Genomic DNA, 22,916 nt, shown 5'->3' on the forward strand with positions numbered 1-22,916 from the left:
CATCAGGAATAGAAATTCATCACTTCCGCAACCACATTCAGGAGGCGGGAGGCCACTGTGCGGCGCTGGCTTTGGGGGAGGCTCCAGTAACACAGCGTCTCCTCATTCCTGTAACTGCTGGGCTAGCAGCAGTGACACTGGACCTGGGGGGCAAAGTTTTCTTCAAGATCCACCCTCTTCTTGAGGAGCTGAATATGGAGGTTCTTTACGAAACCAATGAGCTCAAAGAATTCTAACTGCCCGCCACTGGTGTATCTTCAGATTTCACAACTCCTACGAGTTCTCAGTGCCGACTGCCCGTTGAATCGCTCGGGTTTTTACAATGCACGTGCCCGGCTGGGTGTATCCCTCACCTTTAGAAGCTGATTCCGGGGTCACAAGCCTAGACTTGAGTTGGTTTTATTTTGTTTTGTCTGTAAAGCCCCGCTGGCGATGTGGAGCAGGGCCAGGCTGGGAAGCACGGGTGCTGCCAGCTCCGTGTACTTGGTGGGCAGCAGGACATGGGGACAGAAGAGGGAAGGAGGGCCTGGAGGGCCGACACCCAGCACTGCACTTCTCCCAAGCAGGCGCTTCTCAGACCTGCCAAGGGCGCCGACCAAAGGCAGAGAGACCTGGAGTTATTACAAAGACTTGTTATTACACTTGAAATGCCTTTCCAGGTAACCTTCTATGACAGAAGGCGACACAAGTCATTTGGGGTGTTAGAAAAGAGGCTGGAGTGTGGACCCCGGACAATCATCACTAAGCATTTGTTCTTAAAACAGCTTTTTTTTTTTTTGGCCGCGCCATGCAGCACGTGCCGGGATCTTAGTTCCCCAACCTGGGATCGAACCCGTGGCCGCTGCTATGGAAGTGCAGACTCTTAACCACTGGACCGCCAGAGAAGTCATGCAAACAGCTTCTTAACAGAGGCCATACTTGTTGCTAGTGTCTCTCAGAGCCTAAACCAGAGGGAAAGTATAGGACTTGTGTAGGGGATCCAGGCCAGTGAGTTCTTTTCTCTGCATGCTGACATTGTGCTGACAAGGGCAGGACTCGGGCGCAAAGTGAAGAAAACCATCACCGCCTCTCGCGATTTAGCTGTTAAAGCCACCATAGATCTTGCTTAAAAGCAGCAAGTGGGGGCTTCCCTGGTGGCACAGTTGTTGAGAGTCCGCCTGCCGATGCGGGGGACACGGGTTCGTGCCCCGGTCCGGGAAGATCCCACATGCCGCGGAGTGGCTGGGCCCGTGAGCCATGACCGCTAAGCCTGCACGTCCAGAGCCTGTGCTCCGCAACGGGAGAGGCGGCGGCAGTGAGAGGCCAGCGTACCGCAAAAAAAGAAAAAAAAAAAAAGCAGGAAGTGGAAGGAAACAGCTGGGTGATGTATGGCTTGGCCTTTGATCTGGGATGTGAGCTGCACCAGAGATTCACAACTCAGAAAGATTTCACTCCTGCTGGAATATGACAGGGCGCCTTCCCGACCCCAATGATAATCACAGCAACGGTCAACCTCAGCCTGGTCTGGACCACCCGACCAGCACCCCCGGAGACGCGCACAGGCAGGTGTCGGGCCGACTCCCAGCGGTGCGCGTGAGGGGACAGGGAGGCCGAGTAGCTGGTGGGGCTCCACACCAGCAGGGGCTGCAGGCTGTCCTCGCCCCCATCATCCAGGGAACACCCAGACACCCAACCCAACCCACAGAATGCATCAGAGACGAGTAGAGGACTCCTTGCCTCTGGGAAACCCTAGAACACCTGACCTGCTTCCTTCCTTCCTTGTCCTCTCCCTTGTTCTGTTTCCGCCTTCCCGAGAGGTCCGCCCACTTTAAGTTGTCAGCCACTCTCCACCCAGCTCTCCTAACACCCCTCACCTTTTTTCCATAGTCATCTTCTAATATATATTTACTAGCTTTATTGTTCGTCTCCCCCAGTCAGAATGTGAGCTGCAGGAGGGCAGAGAGCTTCGTCTGTTTTGTGCCCTGATGTATCCGCCGGTACCTAGAAGGTGTCAGATAAGCATTTCCTGAATGAACAGATGAACAAACAAGTGAACACGTGGACGCGTGGATTACTTCCGCAATCCTCTCCCACTACCATCTGCTGAATGACGCTCCCCTTCGTGTCTGGCCGCCAGGGGCTGAAGCCAGTGTCCAAGGCCACTTTGGCCAAGCCTGACATAGACGTGAACCCCTCAGGGGAGGTAGGGCTGAGTGGCAGCAGAGGCTCCGAGCCAAGGCAGCCCTACCTCCAGGCAGATGCAGTGGGGACAGTGCCCTCCAGTGGCCACAGGAGTTCGTGTGAGCACAGGTGCCTCTTACCTCCTGGTTTACCCTCCAGCCCTTTAATTCTGTTTCTCATTCCTGCCCTCCTGCCTTTTCTTTGACCCCTCTCCCCTGCCAAAGGAGGCAGTTTTCAGAGCTGTGAAGATACTTCCTCAGATGAAGCAATTTGTCCCTCAGAGACACACACACACACACACACACACACACACACCCCGGGTGACACCAAAATAGCCCGAAAGGGAAGATGCAGGAGTACTGGGAGATCCCGCCCCGTCTCCTCAAGGACTCACAACCTGCTTACAGGGACACCGGCAATATTTTGGTAAGAACGGTCAACAGCACTGTTAAAATGCAGAAGTGAGTGCTCTCGGCAAGGACGACAGATGGGGCTGCAGGGGACAAAAACGGGCCCGAGGACTGGCTGTGACTCACCTTCCTGCTGGCCCTTCTGCGTCTCACCACCAGGGGGCCGTTGCCCTGGTGGACAGCCTGCTTGGGGACGCCCCTCTGCCCACGGCTGCAGCCTGGCCCGTGACGAGCCTTCACGTCTGCCGCCGGCGGCCCTGCCAGCTCTTCTCTCGCGAGTGCGCAGGCCAGAGCAGGGCGGCCCTCCCTCACCGCCGGCCTCCATCAAGTTCTCCCCAAGCCCTCCCGCGTCTCCTCACCTGGCAGTGGGATTCAGACACAAGCCCCACCCAACTACAGATGCAGGATGGCCCTGAGCGGGCATACTGCCCACCCAGCGGGGCGGGCAAGGCTCCTGTCGCAGAAGGCCTCCCTCCCCCAGTCACTACCCAGATGGAAGCAGGTGGCCTTAGACAAGGACCGGGAGGTGACACCGCCTGGGCTTTTATTGCCAAGTCTGTAGTTTACAGTCGAGGAGACAGCTGACAAACAGGCATATCAACGTGCACTTCCGCTGAAGGGGCACCGGCCCCCTCCCAACCACTCCCATCACCCCTCCACTGGGGGGTGGCCAGGGAGCCAGCCGGTTCACAGAGACAAGGGACCCATGACGACTCCTGTTTGCATGGGGATCAACCCCTACAAAACACACCGTGCTCCAGCCACAGGCAATGTAAAAAGACCTTTTTCCTCTGAAGAGCTGACAGCATCTCACACATTATCCTTTCAGTTTGGCAGCCCAGGTAGAGAGGCTTTGCTGTCAATCGGTGATGAACCAGAGAAGTAGCCAGAAAAAGCTTTTGGTGCAAATGCATTTATCACCAGCAGACACCATCTCCGGGGAAAGCTTTCCTCTCATGATTTCCCACTCCTGGCTGTGCATCAAATCACCAGAGGAGCCTTAAAGAATCCTGATGTTCAGACTGTGCCCCAGACCAAGGAGGGCAGGACCTGCGTGTTGATGTCTGGCAGGTCTTTGGGTGACTTCAAGGTTGAGAACCACTGGTCAGAACAGCTGCTATTTGACACTTTTAAATGTCTTCACGTTGAACGTGACCCACACCTGCATTATTACGACTCTGCATGGATTCACCTGCCAGCTCTCCACATGGTAGATCATCCCACTTGCCACATTCCCATGTAGAGAGAGGCAGACTCTTTTTCTGGTTAACTGGGTTGTGGATTAGCAAAAAGCTGACACTTCTTTCCAGCTCTCTTCTTTGCTGCTGACCTGAGCTGACAGGAGTGTGTTCTTCCATCCTCAGTGGCTCCCTGCCAGAGCCTGGACCTGTGGGTCCCAAACGTGCCCTCTGATTTGGTTCAGACAGGGAAGGGGTCCTGGGTGTAGCCTCACCTGCGGTTCATCGTGCCAGAGGGACAGCATCGAGGGCCACGAAATCATCTGTAAACTCCTCAATGTGAAGCAGCCACACCAGCTTCTAGGACTCCACCCATCACCACCTGTTGGTCACATCACCAGAGGCTCCTGCGCTAAGAGGAGACTCCAAACGTGGGAGGACTCCTGCAGCGACAGCACGTCATACGTCTCAGCCCATGAGTCCGGCCTGCTCCCAAGAGGGAAAGGACCATGCCAGCATCCCAGGGGCCGAGAGCAGAGGCACAGACTGCTAAGGAAAGGTACTTGTTTTGCTTTGAAAAATCAGTCTAAGAAGTTAACCTATTTGGATACCAAACTGTATCTAAAGTAAAATCTCAACTCTCCCCCCCTCCCCAGAATAAAATAACATTAATAAAAACAGAAATTTTAAGGAAATATGCCAAAACAGTAATAAGGGTTCCCTCTGGTGGTGAGATAGGTGATTTCCACCTCCACCCGTTTTTTCTACTTTACTCTTTACTAACTTTCTAGAATGTGCATTACCACCTTTAAAATCAGAAAGCAAACAACAAACTTCCAAAAGTTAATCAACTATTTAGAAGCTAAGGTGATCTAATAAGCAAACACTCTAAAATTTAACAGAATAAACCTTCTCAAACCACCTTCTCCTCTAATTCTAGCTGTGGAAGGAGTCCACCCATAAAGTGTCCGTACTTTCACACAAGTATTCCAAGGGGGGGATTTACTGATTTTCACACTAGGTAACATTGAACTGTTCCAGTCTCAGAAACTCATCAAAAAGAGAATTTAGTCTATTAAAATGTTCACATCTCTGAGGTAAAAATGTGTGCTAAATACAACAGCCAACATATTTCTGGAGAAAATCGGTCCACGCGTATCTTCTGTTACAGAAATCCATTTTCTAGTGTCCATCAGGCTCCGTCTGATTCCACTGGTCTCAGGTGTGTTTGGTCTCGCCCCTCTCTGGGCACACGGGGGTCCCCAGACCTAGCAGCCTTCAGGCACATGACAGGTCTCATCAGGGGTCCAGACCTTGGGGACCTTCTTTGTGCTCACTGAATCTGGGCCGCTTAAGCTCCGGGGGACTGACCTGAAGGTCTCCAGGCATCTCTAAAATGTGAGCACACACGGGGTGGACAAGTGAGTGAAGACGTCTTTAAGTTAAGAGCTGACGTTTACAAACTGAATTTCATGCACAGACAAGGCACTGAACTGCCTGGCCAGGTCCTCTATGGATCTAAGGGGAAGATCCACCCCAGTGGTTCTCAACCCGGGGCGACTGTGCCTCTCGAGGGACAGTGGGCAGTGTCTGATGACATTTTAGAGCGTCACAAGTCGGGGCAGGGCTATGGGTACCGGCACCCAGGGGCACTGCTAATCATCCTGCATCCACAGTGCAGCCCCAGAGCGAGGAATGACCTGCCCAGATGCCAACACTGCCGAGGCTGAGAACCAGCCCGGCTCTAACCATCTCCCAAATCCACCGTCTGCCTAGCAGGGAGCGCCTTGGCGGGAGGGTGGGCTCCTGGATGAGAATACATACACAATCAGTGGGTTTAAACGACAGGCCTGATGAGATGCATCCTTGCTTTCTCAGAACTGACTTCAAGTTAGGTGGTGCTCATTTCCAAAAGAGATGGTATTCTATCTTTAATTATACTAAACCAGTAACAGTATCACTTACCTGATTGAATTTCTTCTGTGGAAAGGCTGGAAATTACGCTGGTTCGTATAGAATTCAGTGGAGTATCTGTCTTTAAGGGTATTAAGTTTATTCTCCTTGATTAAAAAAAGAAGTAAAAGGCCATTAGCATCATAAGAATGGTTTGCATACAATACCAAATGTCAAAGGAAACATGTAAAACTTTCAGCTCATATCATGCAAGTCATTGAATATAATGTCAATATGCCCCCTTACTTAGTAACTAAGGATCATGTATTAAGTTAAACCATCACATAAGTAAGAGTCAGCTTAAACCTTAACCAGTCATCTAAGTTTCAAAACCCATGTTTTGTGAACTACCAATGACATACTAAACACTCTGCTAGATGTTTCCTACATAAGCCTATCAGACATGGCTTCTAGTGTGGAAAGCTCCAAAATATAGATGGTTCTTTTTTAAAATCCACAGTCTTAATTCTCAACAACTATTTTTTTTTAAATTATAACTGCAAGAAGCTCGCAAGAAATTAAGAGGGGAAAAACTTTAATACCAAAAATGTTTCAAAGAACACTTTCCCACTCCCTTCCCCCACTTAAAAATAAATTTAAAAAACATTGCTAGGGACTTCCGTGGTAGCACAGTGGTTAAGAATCCGCCTGCCAATGCAGTTGACACAGGTTCAATCCCTGGTCCAGGAAGATCCCACATGCTGCAGAGCCACTAAGCCCGTGCTCCACAACTACTGAGCCTGCGCTCTAGAGCCCACAAGCCACAGCTACTGAGCCCGAGTGCCTAGAGCCTGTGCTCCGCAACAAGAGAAGCCACCGCAATGAGAAGCCCGCGCACCGCAACGAAGAGCTGCCCCCGCTCGCCGCAACTAGAGAAAGCCCACATGCAGCAACAAAGACCCAATGCAGCCAAAAATAAATAAATTAATTTTCAAAAAAACATTGCTAGTCTGTAGGAAGAGATACAGAAAGAGCCCAGCATTACACCTAAACCACATTATGGATCCGCCAATGAAGTCACGTGAACGTGGCAGAGCGTGTGGAAGGCGTGCAGTGCTCCCCTCATCCCCCTCCCCCGCCCCTTCCCCAGGCCGCCTCCCAGTGTTGGGTGGTGGGCCGGGGAGAAGGCCGTGTGCAGGATCACAGGTGTCCAGGGAAGGAAGCCTAGAGGCCAGCTGCTGCCTGAAAACCGGGGTCATGCTGGGCAGTTCTGTCCACTCTGCAGTGCCAGCCATGAGTTCGGGAACGTTCACCAGCCAGACGCGCATGAACATGGGAGAAAACAACAGCAGCGCCACCCGGAGGCTATTCAGACCCGAGGTGCCGCTCACCATGAGCCAGGCTGCTGGACACGCCAAAACCCCGTGGAGGAGGTGCTCCTTTGACTTCCTACCTATTGTAAATGCCTGTTACCATCTGGGCAGGAGAACACGGGTAAACACGCTTCCTGCCCTGGGGGGCCTGTACTCTAACTAGGGAAACAGAAGCATAAATCAAACACCTGCTATCGAATGCGACGTGTTGTGACACAGAAAAGGGCTGAAGGGACATCCAAATGAGTCTTCTGGGAGGACTCTAATGTCACCCAGCAGAGCAGGTGTCCAGGGCGTCCCCAGAGGGTGGAGGCACAGAGGCCTCCAAAGGCAGAGCATGCCCTGGGGACCTGACATTCAGAGTCATCAGACTGGAGGGTAAGGCACGCGGGACGATGGAGAGTGAGGGGTCACTGTGCTGGATGGCAGGCTGCCACAGAGCCGGTGACGGGCCGGGCGAAGAGCCGGGACCTCACCCGACGGGGGGGAAGTGGAACCAACAGAGGTCTGTAAGCAAGGAAGCGGCACTCTCAGGTCTGATGTTAGGAAACATCTCTCTGGCAGCTGTGTGGGATTTCACCTATTAGAGGGGCTTTCGGCTTATCCTGTCTTTTGACAAGGCAAGGCTGTTTCTGCTCCCATCACAGCTCTCACCGGGGTGTTGACTTGCTCCAGGCCTGCAGCGTGTTCAGAGTGACCCTCCGGGATGGGTGGGCTTTTGCATTCTGACTGCCGGGCTGCAGGGTCTTCTCCTCTGAGGGCCCTGCCAGGAAGCCTCTGGCACCGGGAGCAGTCACAGGGGTGTCCTTGGCTGCCGTGGAGGCCGGAGACTGTTTTGCCTGAGGGGGCGTTGCAGAGGGGCTGCTGGGGTCCCGGACTCTGCTGCTGGGGGTTCCCTCTCCCAGCCTGGGTCCTGGCGAAGACCCTGGGTGTGTCTGACTCTTGGTTTTCTTCGCTGTATCGGGAGTTCTCACACACACAACTGGCTTCTCTTTCAAGCGAATTCCGAGCTCATCCTTCTCGAATGTCACGAAGGAACAGTAACCATCCGTGGAAGAGATGGCCAGGAAGGCCCCGTCGCTGGACCTGCATTCCCGAAACAGAAGAGAAAGCGAGAAACTTTACCGAAGTCTACAGGCCACTCTTAGAGCCCTCATCACTGGTTAGGAAATGGAAGTTCAAGCAAACTCACAAGATTTGTCTGAAGGCAAAGCTGTCAAGGGAAAAACACGGCTGAGAAAGGATCTGTGCGGGCTCCTCCCTCACGCCCTTTCTCTCCCAACCCACCCCTGCTTCATCATCAAATTCACTGGAATAAAGGTGAGATGACCTTTTTTTCTTTTCTTTTCTATTTCCTCCAAGATAAAAAGAAGATGAGGGCTTCCCTGGTGGCGCAGTGGTTGAGAGTCCGCCTGCTGACGCAGGGGACGCGGGTTCGTGCCCTGGTCCGGGAAGATCCCACATGCCGCGGAGTGGCTGGGCCTGTGGGCCATGGCTGCTGGGCCTGCGCATCTGGAGCCTGTGCTCCACGGCGGGAGAGGCCACAACAGTGAGAGGCCCACGTACCGCAAAAAAAAAAAATTTTAATAAATAAAGAAATAAAAAGAAGATGAAAAGAAGATAAAGAGTGATAAAGAGCAAGAACTAGATGGTAGGTGGCCAGGCCCAGCCTGGGCCCAAGCACACAGTGGAGACAAAACTGGAAGCCCAGGGGTGCCGAGAACCCCAGGCAGAAAGGCGAGGGCAAAGTGACCCCTCAGGATGGGCACAGTTCTGGGGCCCCTCCTTGTCTATGCAGCAGGGGCCCGCATGTGTGGGCTTCCTCCTGGAGGGCCTGGCGAGTCCCCACAACACCAGGGACCCCGGGCCTCCCCTTGGTTTATGAGAATTAGATGAACCACACACAGTCTGCACAGCATCAACACCCACTGCAGTCACAACAGGAAGCAGTACTTTATCAAGTTAGAAACAGCTTTCCTTTTTACGTTGATTCCTTTAAAAAAAACTGGTAAATAAGGGCCAAAGAAGCCAACTGTAGGATGAAATGCTCCCTGACCCGAGGGGCAACTCCAGGGGAATGTACGCTGTCCCCCGCATCCACTCACCAGGAAATATCACTCAGGGTGTGGTAATGTATGTTAGACACGTAACCAAACGGGAACAGCTGCTGGGTGTCGTACAAAAGCACAGAGTCTTCAGAAGCCACAGCAAACACCAAGCGGTAGGGCAGGCTCACCAGCTCCACACCTGGCTCTGGTGACGGGTGAAATCAGGAACAGAAAGTCAAAGAAGCAAAAGCAAAGTTCCCAAAGAAAACAAATTTTCCCCAAAAGCCCTCTCCCCAGGGACGTAAGTGATGTAACTTTACTAAATGCTTTACGGAAGAATTCAGTTTTTGTATTATTTTATATAGGAATATAAGAATCAAGGAGACCCATGCAGGAACCAATGAGGACACTGTGTTATGATTCAACACTCATGGGCACCTGCGGTTCAAAAAGAAGAGAAGAGGGCTTCCCTGGTGGCGCAGTGGTTGGGAGTCCGCCTGCCGATGCAGGGGACACGGGTTCGTGCCCCGGTCTGGGAAGATCCCACGTGCCGCAGAGCAGCTGGGCCCATGAGCCATGGCCGCTGAGCCTGTGCGTCTGGAGCCTGTGCTCCGCAACGGGAGAGGCTACAGCAGTGAGAGGCCCGCGTAGTGCAAAAAAATAAAATAAAATAAAATTTAAAAAAAAAGAAGAGAAGAAAAAGTTGTGTGAATGAGGCAAGTCACCCTGAGGGGTCACCGCCTGATAAGGACACATCAGGGTCACGTAGAAGCGTCTCATGAAGTGATGTTTTAATGCTGTCAAGTTAATCCTAGTCATTCACATGAAGGATTAGAAACTTAAAAACAGCTTCTGCGTCCGGCCACGGAGTAACAGAGACCTGACTGACCCTTCACCTGAAACAATTAAAATACCAGGCAAAATGCTGAAACAGGTTTTTTTTAAGACACTGTCCATTAGGCCATAAAGAACAGCAATCCCTCAGAGACAGGAAGTGAGAGAGGTGAGCCCTACAATCACCTCCGTTTACTGCCTGGAGTTTCCAGGCCCAGCAGAGGTGGAGGGAACGCAGGCGGCGCCTGGCAGACGCCCTGAGCTGGGAGGCCAGGAGGCCCAGGCGACTGGAGCATGCGGGTGGAGGGGCGGAGCCACCAGAGCCCCAGGGGCCTTGAGCCTTCAGCCGAGTGCTGACCAGTGCCACACGTGGGAAAACTAGCCAGGGCCGGAGCGAGGGCCACGGGAAAGAGAGAGCCATCCCTGAGGTAACCGTAGCAAAATGAAAAGACTATCTATATGGGAGAAAATATTTGTAAATGATGTGACCAACAAGGGATTAATTTCCAAAATATATAAACAGCTCATAACAACTCAACAACAAAAAAAACAACCAACCCTATCCAAAAATGGGCAGAAGACCTAATAGACATTTCTCCAGAGAAGACATACAAATGGCCAACAGGCACATGAAAAGATGCTCAACATCGCTCATTATTAGAGAAATGCAAATCAACACTACAATGAGGTACCACCTCACACCAGTCAGAATGGCCATCATCAAAAAATCTACAAACAATAAATGCTGGAGAGGGTATGGAGAAAAGAGAACCCTCCTACACTGTTGGTGGGAATGTAAGTTGGTACAGCCACTACGGAAAACAGTATGGAGGTTCCTCAAAAAACTACAAATAGAACTACCGTATGATCCAGCAATCCCACTCCTGGGCATATATCTGGACAAAACTCTAATTCAAAAAGATGCATGCACCCCTATGTTCATAGCAGCACTATTCACAATAGCCAAGACATGGAAACAATCTACATGTCCACTGACAGATGAATGGATAAAGAAGATGTGCCCCACACACACACACACACACACACACACACACACACACACAATGGAATACTACTCAACCATAAAAAAGAACAAAATAATGCCATTTGCAGCAACATGGATGCAACTAGAGATTATCACACTAAGTGAAGTCAGAAAGAGAAAGACAAATACCATATGATATCACTTATATGTGGAATCTAAAATATGACACAAATGAACCTATCAGTGAAACAGATACAGAATCACGGACATAGAGAACAGACTGGTGGTTCCCAAGGGGGAGGGGGTCGGGAAGGGATGGAGTGGGAGGCTGGAGTTAGCAGGTGTAAGCTTTTATATATAGAATGGATAAACAACAAGGTCCTACGTATAGCACAGAGAACTATGTTCAATATCCTGTGATAAACCATAACAGAAAAGAATATTAAAAAAGAACGTATATATGTATAACTGATTCACTTTGCTGTATAGCAGTAATTAACATGACACTGTAAATGAACTATACTTCAATAAAATTAATTAGTTAATTAATTTTTTTTTAAAAAAGAGCCACCCCTGAAGCTCACACAAGGCTAGAAACAGCACGTGTTCCCACCAGCCAGAGTGGAAAACCGCCCACTTCATGGGCATCAATTAGAGCATCCAGGCGGCTCTGCCTCCGTAGTGAAGAGATTAGCCCTAGACTAAATGCCCCTGTGATCGCACCTGACAAAGCCTAACAGCAAGACCCCTAAGACGCAAAGTGTTTCCAAGCAACCTCAATGCATCCCAGAATAAAGCTCAAGGATATTTACAAGGATGAAAATATATCCGGCATCCACTAAGGTAAAATCCACAATGTCTAATAAAAAATTATCAGATGGACTTCCCTGGTGGCGCAGTGCTTAGGAATCCGCCTGCCAATGCAGGGGACACAGGCTCGATCCCTGTTCCAGGAAGATTCCACATGCCGTGGAGCAACTAAGCCCGTGCACCACAGCTACTGAGCCTGCGCTCTAGAGCCCACGAGCCACAACTACTGAAACCCACGCGCCTAGACCCCATGCTCCGCAAAAAGAGAAGCCACCGCAATGAGAAGCCCGCGAACAGCAACGAAGAGTAGCCCCCACTCGACGCAACTAGAGAAAGCCCGCGCGCAGCAATGAAGACCCAATGCAGCCAAAAATAAATTAATTAATTTTTTAAAAATTATCAGGCATTCCAAGAAGCAGAAAAATATGACCCATAATGAGGAAGAAAAAATCAATCAAAACCAATCCTTTGTACACAAAGCCATTAAAAGAGTTATTGTAACAAGTGTATTCCACGTGTTCAAGATGCAAGAGGGAAGGTGTAAAGCAGAGATACATGAGGAAGACCCAAGTTGAACTCTAGAAGTTCTAGACTACACCGTCACAGACAGAAAATACACTGGATGGCACCAAGGGCAGGTGACACGGAAGAGTAGTGAACTCAAAACAAGCTGTAGAAACTATCCACAGAGAGGAAAGAAACAAGTAACAGAGCATCAGTAAGCCATGGGTAACTTCAAACAGTCTAATACATGTGTAGCTGGAGCCCCTGAAGAAGAGGAGAGAGAGGGGGGATGACAGAAAAAGTATCTGAAGAAATAACTGGCGAAGTTCTCCAAATTTGATGAAAACTATAAACTCGTAAATCTAAGAAGTTCAATGAACCCCAAGCACAAGAAACAGAAAGAAAACGGCAGCAGGCACAATGTAATCAGATTGCTGAAAGCCAACTGATAAAGAGAAAAATCTTCAAAGCAGCCAGAGGTGGAAAAACAGTGAAACAAAAATCCAATTCATATAATTTTTCCATAATTTTCACTGCATAGGAAATCAATAATAAATGACATTCAACCTGCTTCAGTAGAGAAACAAAGCTAGTATTTTTAGTCCTTTAAAGTTGCTTGCAGCACAGAAAGTGTATTCTGGACAACGCAAAATCTGACACGTATTTTGATAACATCAGTCTTTGCTCTCAAGACTGACCAAACTGAACCAACCCACATACTCACCTCTCCCCACCCACCCTGGTGACCTGCCTCAGAGAACGTAACACACCCCTGTGGCTCTAAGGTACCTGCTTCCACCACTGGCCTCAGCTCAAAGTAGACGGGGCAGCAGCGGACAGCAAGCGTCGCCTTCCCAGGACACGGAAGATGGGCGATAGGCCTGCAAGGTGAATCGCGATTTTGCAAAAAAGCACCGTCACTCAACAAAAGCAAAAAGAAAGGGTAAACATTTCAAATATTTCTTCAGTTGCATACCTTTTAAGATTTTTCCTGGAGAAAACATAAGTTGTATTTGTTACGTTTTCACCCGATTCCACACATCCAGCTGGGGAAGCAGTAGAGGAAGGCAAGGCCACGTGTTATTAAACTGTTCATCAGCAAAGACGCAAGAGCATCAGTTCTGGTTTGTGAACGATTTTCCCCGGAACGTTATTACCTGGACAGTGTTTCTGTGACTGAGGACAAATGCAAACACCCTGTCCCTGCCTGGGCTCAGCCCTTTACTCCAGTTCTACCCACCTGCCACCTCCCCAAGGGGCTCAGCTGCCCCAGAGCCCCTTCCAGGCCTGGGTGGGAAGAACATAAAGCAGGGAGCCCTGACCACATCAGACCTCTGCCTGGGAATCCAGCCAATTCCTGCTAGTGAAGTGCTATGATCAGACCCCCGGCTCTCTGTCCCCTGGATTCTGACCTCAGTTGCCACCCAAAACCTGAGACTCAGGCCTTTTCCCATCAGCCTGATGGAGCCCAAAGGCTACCAGGAGACCAGCCCTCTGCTGACATCTCCAGCCCCTGCAGAAGCTGCCTTTGCCCTGGGGAGCAGCCCACATCTGAGAGCCCTTCTACACTCACCTCAGGCTGTACTCAAAACCAGGTCAGATCCTGTTGGAGAACGACTGTCACACACAGTTGCTCTTGGGAACATCTCCCTGTTTTACGTTAACGTTTCCTGACACACACACACACACACACACACACATAATCTTCCATGTGACCATTTCATACCCGCTGGGGGAGGGCAGCAGACACAGCCAGTAGTCTTTCTACTCTCTTCCCATCTCACCCCATCCTTCCATCCCCAAGTAATCCATTTTAACAAACCATCAGGTCATTCTATATTTCCCCCATGCTCACACAATTGTTCCAACCAGTTATAACTCAATCGCTTGTATATTCATATGGTGGGTTTTTTAAATCTATTTTACAAAATGGGGTATTATTTATACTTTTGCTCATTTTGCTTTTCTCAGTCAATTACTCATGACAGTTAACCTGCGTGACACTAATGCATTGTTTCTTCAGTAGCTACCTACTATGCACTGGTCTGAAAATACCGTAATTTATTCACCCATTCTCTGTTAACGAGTACTGTTTTGTTTTTGTTTTTTTACAACTAAGAGCCATGCTTGGACTTCCCTGGTGGCGCAGCGGTTAGGAATCTGCCTGCCAGTGCAGGGGACACGGGTTTGAGCCCTGGTCCAGGAAGATCCCACATGCTGCGGAGCAACTAAGCCCACGTGCCACAACTACTTAGCCTACACTCTAGAGCCCACGAGCCACAGCTGCTGAGCCCATGCGCCACAACTACTGAAGCCTGCGCACCTAGAGCTCGTGCTCCGCAACAGGAGAGGCCACACACCACAGCGAAGAGTAGCCCCTGCTCGCCACAGCTAGAGAAAGCCTGTGCGCAGCAACGAAGACCCAACACAGCCAAAAATAAATAAATAAAATAATTCATTTTAAAAAAAAGAAAGTGTCATTAAAAAAAAAAAAGCTATGCTTGCAATAAACATCCTTGGACATACACTCTTATGTACTGTTTTCATTTCTTAAGGAAGTGAATGTCAGACAAGGGGCGGATTGGCTGAAGAGTACGTGCATTAAACGGTTACCAGACTGCCTTCCCAAAAGGCTCTAACAATCCACACTCTCTCCAGCAACAGCCATACACATGCCCATCAGCGACAGATGTTTTCACTTTTTTCCAGCCTGAAATGAATAAAGGGATACCTACTGATGTCACATTAACTTGCGTTGCCTTGACTGTCAGGTTTCCGAACACCTCCCTGTGTGTGCCAATTTTGCACACAGATTTGCTCTTCTATGAGCCGCCTTTTTGTACCTTTCTCTCGTTTTTCTCTTTTGGGTTTTTCTCCTTTTGTCTTTTTGTTCTTCTTGCCAATTTGGAAGAGCCATTGTATATGATGTCTGTCAGCGCTCTCTTTTCTGTACCATAACCATTATTTTCCAGTCCCATCATACGACTACTGATTTTGCTTACTGCGTCTTTTGCCATACAAAAGCTCTACATTCAAATACAACAAAGTAGGTCTATCATTTAAGAGCTTCTGGGTTTCGAGTCTTAGTTTGGTCTTCCCCAGTCCTAGAATGTCCTCCTAGATTTTCTTGCAAGAGTTTTACATTTTTACCATTTTTAAGTATTGAATTCACCTGCAGTTTATTTTATTTATTTTTGGCTGCACTGGGTCTTTGTTCCTGCGCGCGGGCTTTCTCTAGTTGTGGCGAGCGGGGGCTACTCTTCACTGTGGTGCGCGGGCTTCTTATTGCAGTGGCTTCTCTTGTTGTGGAGCATGGGCTCTAGGTGTGTGGGCTTCAGTAGTTGTGGTGCACGGGCTTAGTTGGTCCGCGGCATGTGGGATCTTCCCAGACCAGGGCTCAAACCCGTGTCCCCTGCGTTGGCAGGTGGATTCTTAACCACTGCGCCACCAAGGAAGCCCACCTGCAGTTTATATATAAGCTAAGAGTCCAATTTAATTTTTTTCCAGACAGCTGGACACTCCAGAACCATTCACTCAATAATCCATTCTTCCCACTGAAATACCACTCAGGTCACCTATTAAATTCCCTTTTATCCCAGAATCTATTTCTGGATTCTCTGTTCTGATCCACTAAGCTATATGTTTATTCCTATACCAATACCATACTGATTTGATCACAATAGCACTACAGAATCTCTGACATTTAGACAGGCAAATGCCTGCTCAAGTATTATTCTTATCTTTCATACTTTTTTACTATTCCTTGCATTTACTCTCCTAAACAAATCTGAGATGTCATCCAATTAAAAAACCAAAACACCGAAACAAACCAACAACAAAAAAAACCTTAAATGGGATCCTAATTGGAAATCAATTATCATGTTAATTTTTAGAACACGAAATCTCTCTCTTTGTTCAGAACTTGTTTTAGAACCATCAATGAGACCTTCTAGTCTTCTTCCTAAAGGCTCTATGCCTTATTAAATTTTTTCCTGTGCGTTTCCAGGTCTTCTGGGTTTTGCACTGTTGCGAATGGAACAATTATCCTTTTCACATTTCTAAGTACTCATTCTACTGCAGCAGATACAGATTTTATGTATTTTATAATATCTATAGCCACCTTATCAAATTGTTTTTTTTACTCTGAGAGTATTTTTTAAATCTCTTGGATTTTCTAGAAACACAATCCTATCACAAAGTTTTATCTCTTCCAGTCTCTGTAATTTCATTTTCTGCATTTATTAGCACCACCAAGAATAATAATGGTGGCAGCAGATACCCATCTGGTACCCGATTTTAAATGAAAATATTTTTGGAGCTGCCATTTAGAAAAGGACCTGCTACTGAGTTTAGTAAACAACTTTCAATATACTTAAGCAACTACTTATTCTTGGTCCTGGGACCCCCCACCTAGGCCAATGTCATTCCCACGTGTTCCCCAATGTTCTTTTACAGCCTAACCCACACATGTGTGTTTGATTCACACACTCTTGGGGTCTCCTCTGCCCAGCCTGGCTGGGACACTTAGTGGCAAACCTGACCTGTGCCCTCCCGTTTGGCCCAGCCCCGGGTCATGTCATCGTATCATACACAGGATGGTATCTGCGCCATGGAGAGCAGGGGACGGTCTCCTCTGAGACCATGCTGGCAACAGCACTACCCTGGATAATCCTGCTGGACTCAACCTCTCACCCCCCCTGCTGACAACGACCCTGACGTGTCCTTGCTGATTCTGCTGACCCGTCAGCCTTGACCACTACACTCCCACACGTTATTCCAACCAGACTCGTCTCTGCCTAGACCCTGTCACAACAGGCTGCTTCATTATTGAGAATAAAAATGATAAAGGCACTTTATCATTAGTTTTAGAATGATGACCTCCATATACACGTCCAGGGAAAAGGCACTCATTAAAATTTTTTTAAAGTTGAATTTGCCTAAGGGAGTATGTTTATCACTCTAGTCTAGTGGCTCCCAAACTTGTCTGTACATTAAAATCACTGGAAATCTTTTTAAAATTCCAAAACCCAGACCACACACTCCAAACCAATTAAAACACAATCTCTGGGAGTGGGACCCAGGTACCAGCACTTTTTGAAGCTCCCTGGAGGTTTCAATGTGTGGACAAGTTGGGGACCACTGCTTTCATCAGAATCCCCTGAGCTGTAAAGAGCATCACAAAATCAGGAGCACAGACACCACCACCGCTGCTCTCATGCCCTTAAATCAAAAGCTTTGTTAAACATACCTGGTGTGAGGAGCAAAGATCCATCAGGAGTGAAACTAAGTCTACGAAAGAATGATTTCATGCTGTCGTCATGGAACATCCGGTAACTTCTCGCCTGCGGCACACAGAGTCTAAACGTTATTCCAAACCTTTGCATTCACAATAAAGGCTTACCAATTCCTATTTTTTCTCTGCATGTTGTCATTTCTTACTGACATAATAATAAATGAAACTGAAATAAATTACATATCAAATAATCACGCAAGTCTGCAAGGGCAATCACTCGTGAACTGATCTCCCATTTTTGGTAAGGAAAGGTGTGTGTGTGTGTGTGTGTGTGTGTGTGTGTGTGTGTGTGTGTGTTTCTATAATTATTATACAAATAACCCTCTGTAAGAGCACACACCACGCTCTCAACAGTGGTCTGTCTGGGGAATGAGAGCGGGAAGAGGCAGGAAGGTGACTAGGAGCCCTTTGCTTGTTATCTGTGTGTTTATATTTAGAATCTCCAACCGAATGAACCCTTTTTAAAAAGAAAATAGTAATCCTATCATCTTTTCAAACAACATTTCTTGAACACCTGTGTGGAACAGTTTTTGCTACCATGCACTTACACTTTATGAACACTAAGCATTTAATCCTCAACCAGGCAGGACTCTCCCAACTACACATGTGACCTCTCAGCGCCGGCCAGCTCACACAGCCCACTCTGCCTTACGTGCTGTCCCAGGACTGGATCTGCACCTCACCTCTGCTTTGGTTTTTGCTGCTGCTGTTTGTTTGTTTTTAACTTTACTGAAGTATAGTTGATTTACAAACGCTGTGTTAACTTCTACTGCACAGCAAAGTGACTCCGTTATACACGCATACCTTCCTCTCCATATTCTTTTCCCTTCTGGCTTATCACGAGATATTGTATACAGTACCCTGTGCTACAGAGTAGGACCTTGTTGTTTATCTGCTTTGTTATAGTAACCAACTTGCTCCCTTTCACCTACTAGGATTAGAGTGCTATCTTCATTTACCAGTTCTCTCAAAAATCAAAATCCTTTCCATTCCTGAGTACCAGGCCGATGGCCAGAGAGTCCCCCTCCAACTGCCAAGAAGGTGTATCGCCGCTGCTGGATCCACCTGCCTTCCTGTTGCCTAGTGCTGTGGTCTTCCTAGTCAGTGGTTCCTGAACCTCACTGCACCTCAGACCGCGGGGGCCCTGCCTGCCTCAAGCCAAGTGAATCACAGCTCTTGGGGTCGGGCCCAGGCACCCACATTTTTACATGCTTCCCAGGTGACTCCATAGTTCAGCCAGGGTTGGAAACACTGTCCTCCACCATCACCTCTCCCCTGGCCCCCAGACGTCCCCACCTCTGTACAGGCCAGCCCAGACCACCACACTGAGACTTGGTGGTCTAAGAGGAAGTCATATTGCAGTTCAGGTGTCGGGTCCTGGAAACCAGGTGTTTAGCTACGAGCGATGGAGGAGTTCACGACTTCCTAAGTCCCAACTACAGTACGGCTAAGATGGAATGTCAAAACATTTTGTACCTCTCCTTCAGCCCCTACTCCAGATAGCATCTTTGAGACATTAAAAGCCACACGTTTCTTCAGTGTGCTGTACACCCTCAGGATCCTAAATAAAGAAGAAAAGTCTGATTTATCTCTTCTAGTAAACGAATTATGTTTCACAGAGAAACAATCTATTACCAGCACTGAAGATTGCTTCAACAACTTTTGGCCTGCAAAACCACTGACCAATGACTTTCACACTTAACTGAATGACAGAGGCAAATATTAACAACGAAAAGGATATCACTAAGTGGGGAAATACGTCATAATTTCATTCTTTATTGAATGTTTCAACTTGTCAATGGACATAAACTTGTAAGCCTGGCCTTACTTTTCAGGTCTTGGGCATCTGGCTCAGTGGCCATCTGTATGACTGCAGTGAAGTTTATTTTGAGTGGAACGGTCTCGCCCTCAGGGATTTGCAAGAGTAAGGAAAAGAGCAGCAAGTAAATTGGTTGTTGGTAGTTCGTATTATTCCCTGAGCTAATCAAATTGTTTCACTCCTGACTGCCTGAATAAAACACATATACCACGGGGCTTCCCTGGCAGTCCAGTGGTTAGGACTCTGTGATTACCACTGCAGGGGGCACAGGTTCCATCCCTGGTCAAGGAACTAAGATCCCACAAGCCACTTGGCATGGCCACACAAAAAAACAAAAAACAAAAAAAACCACGTATACCAGAAAATAAATGACATTTGGAATGTTACAGGAGATTCTATGAAAAATAAACACTTCCTTAGTGCTTTCATTCCAGGGCCATTTGAAATTCAGTTTGTTACAGTTAAAAGTCGTTGGATAAATATTATAAAGGACTATTATGACTGGTGAGTGATATGCTTGGCACCTCTGGGTTTGTTTTTTTTTAATTTTTTGTTCCAGGAACACAATTAAATTATTGTGTTTAGGGCTTCCCTGGTGGTGCAGTGGTTAAGAATCCGCCTGCCAATGCAGAGGACACGGGTTCAAGCCCTGGTCCGGGAAGATCTCACATGCTGCAGAGCAACTAAGCCCATGCACCACAACTACTGAGCCCGCGTGCCACAACTACTGAAGCCCGCGCGCCTAGAGCCCGTGCTCCGCGACAAGAGAAGTCACCACAGTGAGAAGCCCACGCACCGCAACGAAGAGTAGCCCCCGCTAGCTGCAGCTAGAGAAAGCCCAAGTGCAACAATGGAGACCCAACGCAGCCAAAAATAAAATTAATTAATTAAAAAAATATATATTGTGTTTAAATGTACCAGTAAACACAGCAACAAGACCTTCTTTCAGAGAAGACAAAATACCTTATTTTCATAATAATTTAAATGGAGTTGTTAAAATCACTATAGCAGTAAACTCTAATCAAAAAAATGAAATAACTATCCAACCCTACCACTAGTTATGTCCTCTTGCTTAAGTCATATTTATAAAAGCCTTTTTATAAAGTTGCCCAAGAAGTTTAAATTTAATTCAAAGCTATTTCTGCATTCACTCACCCACTCAATAAAGATTTATTAAGTACTAACTTCGTGTAAGGCTCTTGTCCTAATTAGTTGCCAATTTCTTATTATGCTGTAAGAATAGCAGTAAAACAAAATGCTTTATATGAAACCAAGAATGAAAGAATCAAAGCCAGACTGTGGTTTACATTGGTTAAGCTGTAATAAAAATACCTCTGAAGAAATCTTCAAGCAAACAGAGGTGAAAACAACTTGCCAAATACTAACTTACCTGTCACAGCTCAGGGTAGCAACATATTGACCCAAGGGATCCCAGGTTACTCCTTGTACATAACTTTTATGTTCATTAAAAATTGAGATCTTTTGTCCTATGAATAAAGCACACAACACACACATTACCAAAACCCAGTAATGCACAAATGGTATAAACTACAATTTAAGTATCGTTCCTTTATGCCGTTCCATAATTCAGCAGTTGGTAACTTAGACTCTACCAAACTCCACGTCAGGCTCTGGGAGCCAAAGATGACTTCACATGGCCCCCCCTCCCAGGGAGCTCACAGCTCATGGTGGGGACAGACCCACCACCAGCATGCGCACTGTGACACAACGCAGAGGAAGAGGACAGCTAACAAAGCAGGGGTGAGGTCGAGAAGGAGTGAGCTGAGTTTGGTTCTCCGGGTCAGGCAGGATACAGGGGGCCGATGAGGGGAGAAGAAGGTACTCTGAGCAAATCCACGGGGTGAAAGTCAGTTTAGGCCACTGGAGCAGCGACAAGTAGCCGAGACTGCTGATGTGTGCAAGACCCGCACGCGCAAGGAAACGGTTCTGGGGGTTCATGGTGTGGCTCAGAGCAACGCGGAGCTGGGAAGTGACCTGCACTATAAAGATGAAACTGAGGGTTGAAGAGAGCACAGAAAAGTGTCACTAGTTAGGAGGTGACAGCAGACCAGGTGAGAGATGAGGGCCTGAACCAGAGCATTGTGGCTAGGGATGGGAAAAGGGCTTTGGGGGAAACATTTAGAAGATAAAACCAGTAGCACACAGAGATTACCCAGATAAAAAGAGGAGGGAGTTAGGAAGCCTTGGCCAGTCTTAAAAAAATAAAACCCAGGGAATTCCCTGGTGGTCCAGTGGTTAAGACTCCGCACTTCCACTGCAGGGGGCAGGTTCGATCCCTGGCTGGGGAACTAAAATCCTACATGCCACATGATGAGGCCAAAACAAACAAAGAAACAAAACCCCAAACCTTCTTCTCTGGGGAGCGGTCTACGCCCCGTCACTCACTCTCCCGACCACTCGCTCAATCCTCTGCCGTGGGCCCCCTCCCGCTCCTCGCCTGCCCCACCCTGGCCCTGAAGTCGCCAGTGACCTGCCGGCGACTTTACACACTGCACAAATGTCAGGCTGACTTTCCTTCCCTCTCGCCTTCTTGAAGGCCTTTAGGGGAGTCTGCTGAGCTTAAGGTGGCCAGGGGTGAAGAGGAAGGCTAAGAAGACCTACGGAGGTTTGGGGGAGCTGCCGGGGAGAACAGGAGCGGGATCAAACCTCACAAGCAAAAGGGGGTGGGACCCCAGGACCCCATCTGAGGCTGGTGAGGACAAATTTATAGCGGCCCAATCTGCAGGGTGGCCGGTTTGTGACCAGCTGTGCTCAGCCCGGGACCAGGAGACTGTCAGTATTGTAGCACCGATCTCAGGCTGGGGTTTTCTTGGTACGTCGGGGGGAAGAAAAGGGTCTAGGTACATAAATGATCCCCTTGGGGAGCAAAGTGGAGAGAGAAAATAAGAGGTCAGAGGGGCCGGAAGAGCAGGAATCGAGAGGGCTCGGGGCACCTGAGGGCTCTAGCAGGAAGCAGGGGTGCTGAGGGGCCTGAAGGAGGCGGCTTGGCAGGAGAGCAGGACGCCTGGCTACGACGTCACTGTCAGAGCACTTAAGTGACAGGCCTTCAAAGAAGCCCAGGTGCAGAACAGTGGACTGGCCAACAGGACACGCGTGGATCAAGCAGGCGTTCTTTCTAAAGGGCCACCTTGAAGATTACGACTCAGACTTTGGAGGAACTAAGGTGATGGGCAGAAGGAATCATAGCATGTGAACTTCCATAAATAAAAACGTACCGACTTTAAACAATTTTGCCCACGTTACACGTTAAGAAAAACAAAAATGATGGAAGCCTAGGACGTGGTCTTGATTTCCACGCTCCTCAAAACCGCTCCTTCCCCCTCACCCCCTGCTACCTGCTGTGCTGTCCTGGGAGAGTGCCACATGCCAGCCAATGACATCTTTTTAAAACATTAAGTAGGGGGCTTCCCTGGTGGCGCAGTGGTTGAGAGTCCGCCTGCCGATGCAGAGGACGCGGGTTCGTGCCCCGGTCCGGGAAGGTCCCACATGCCGCGGAGCGGCTGGGCCCATGAGCCATGGCCACTGAGCCTGTGCATCCGGAGCCTGTGCTCCGCAACGGGAGAGGCCACAGCAGTGAGAGGCCCGCGT

General features: G+C 48.5%; 1 protein-coding gene across 1 annotated transcript in view; it reads right to left on the reverse strand.

Moving 5' to 3' along the window:
• Positions 1 to 5,047: 5,047 nt before the first annotated feature.
• Positions 5,048 to 22,916, reverse strand: part of CHAF1B (chromatin assembly factor 1 subunit B) — a 23,118-nt gene continuing 5,249 nt past the window's right edge. The window contains exons 5-13 of the mRNA XM_007470496.1: positions 20,698 to 20,794; positions 18,965 to 19,049; positions 17,444 to 17,537; positions 13,172 to 13,241; positions 12,985 to 13,076; positions 9,120 to 9,261; positions 7,669 to 8,100; positions 5,714 to 5,808; positions 5,048 to 5,139 (exon numbers count right to left, since the gene is read on the reverse strand). Of these exons, the coding sequence (XP_007470558.1) occupies positions 5,048 to 5,139; positions 5,714 to 5,808; positions 7,669 to 8,100; positions 9,120 to 9,261; positions 12,985 to 13,076; positions 13,172 to 13,241; positions 17,444 to 17,537; positions 18,965 to 19,049; positions 20,698 to 20,794 (1,199 nt within the window). The remainder of the gene's footprint in view (positions 5,140 to 5,713; positions 5,809 to 7,668; positions 8,101 to 9,119; positions 9,262 to 12,984; positions 13,077 to 13,171; positions 13,242 to 17,443; positions 17,538 to 18,964; positions 19,050 to 20,697; positions 20,795 to 22,916) is intronic.

The sequence above is a fragment of the Lipotes vexillifer genome, unplaced genomic scaffold (assembly GCF_000442215.2).
Source record: "Lipotes vexillifer unplaced genomic scaffold, Lipotes_vexillifer_v1.1 scaffold402, whole genome shotgun sequence".
NCBI classification, from domain to species: domain Eukaryota; kingdom Metazoa; phylum Chordata; class Mammalia; order Artiodactyla; family Lipotidae; genus Lipotes; species Lipotes vexillifer.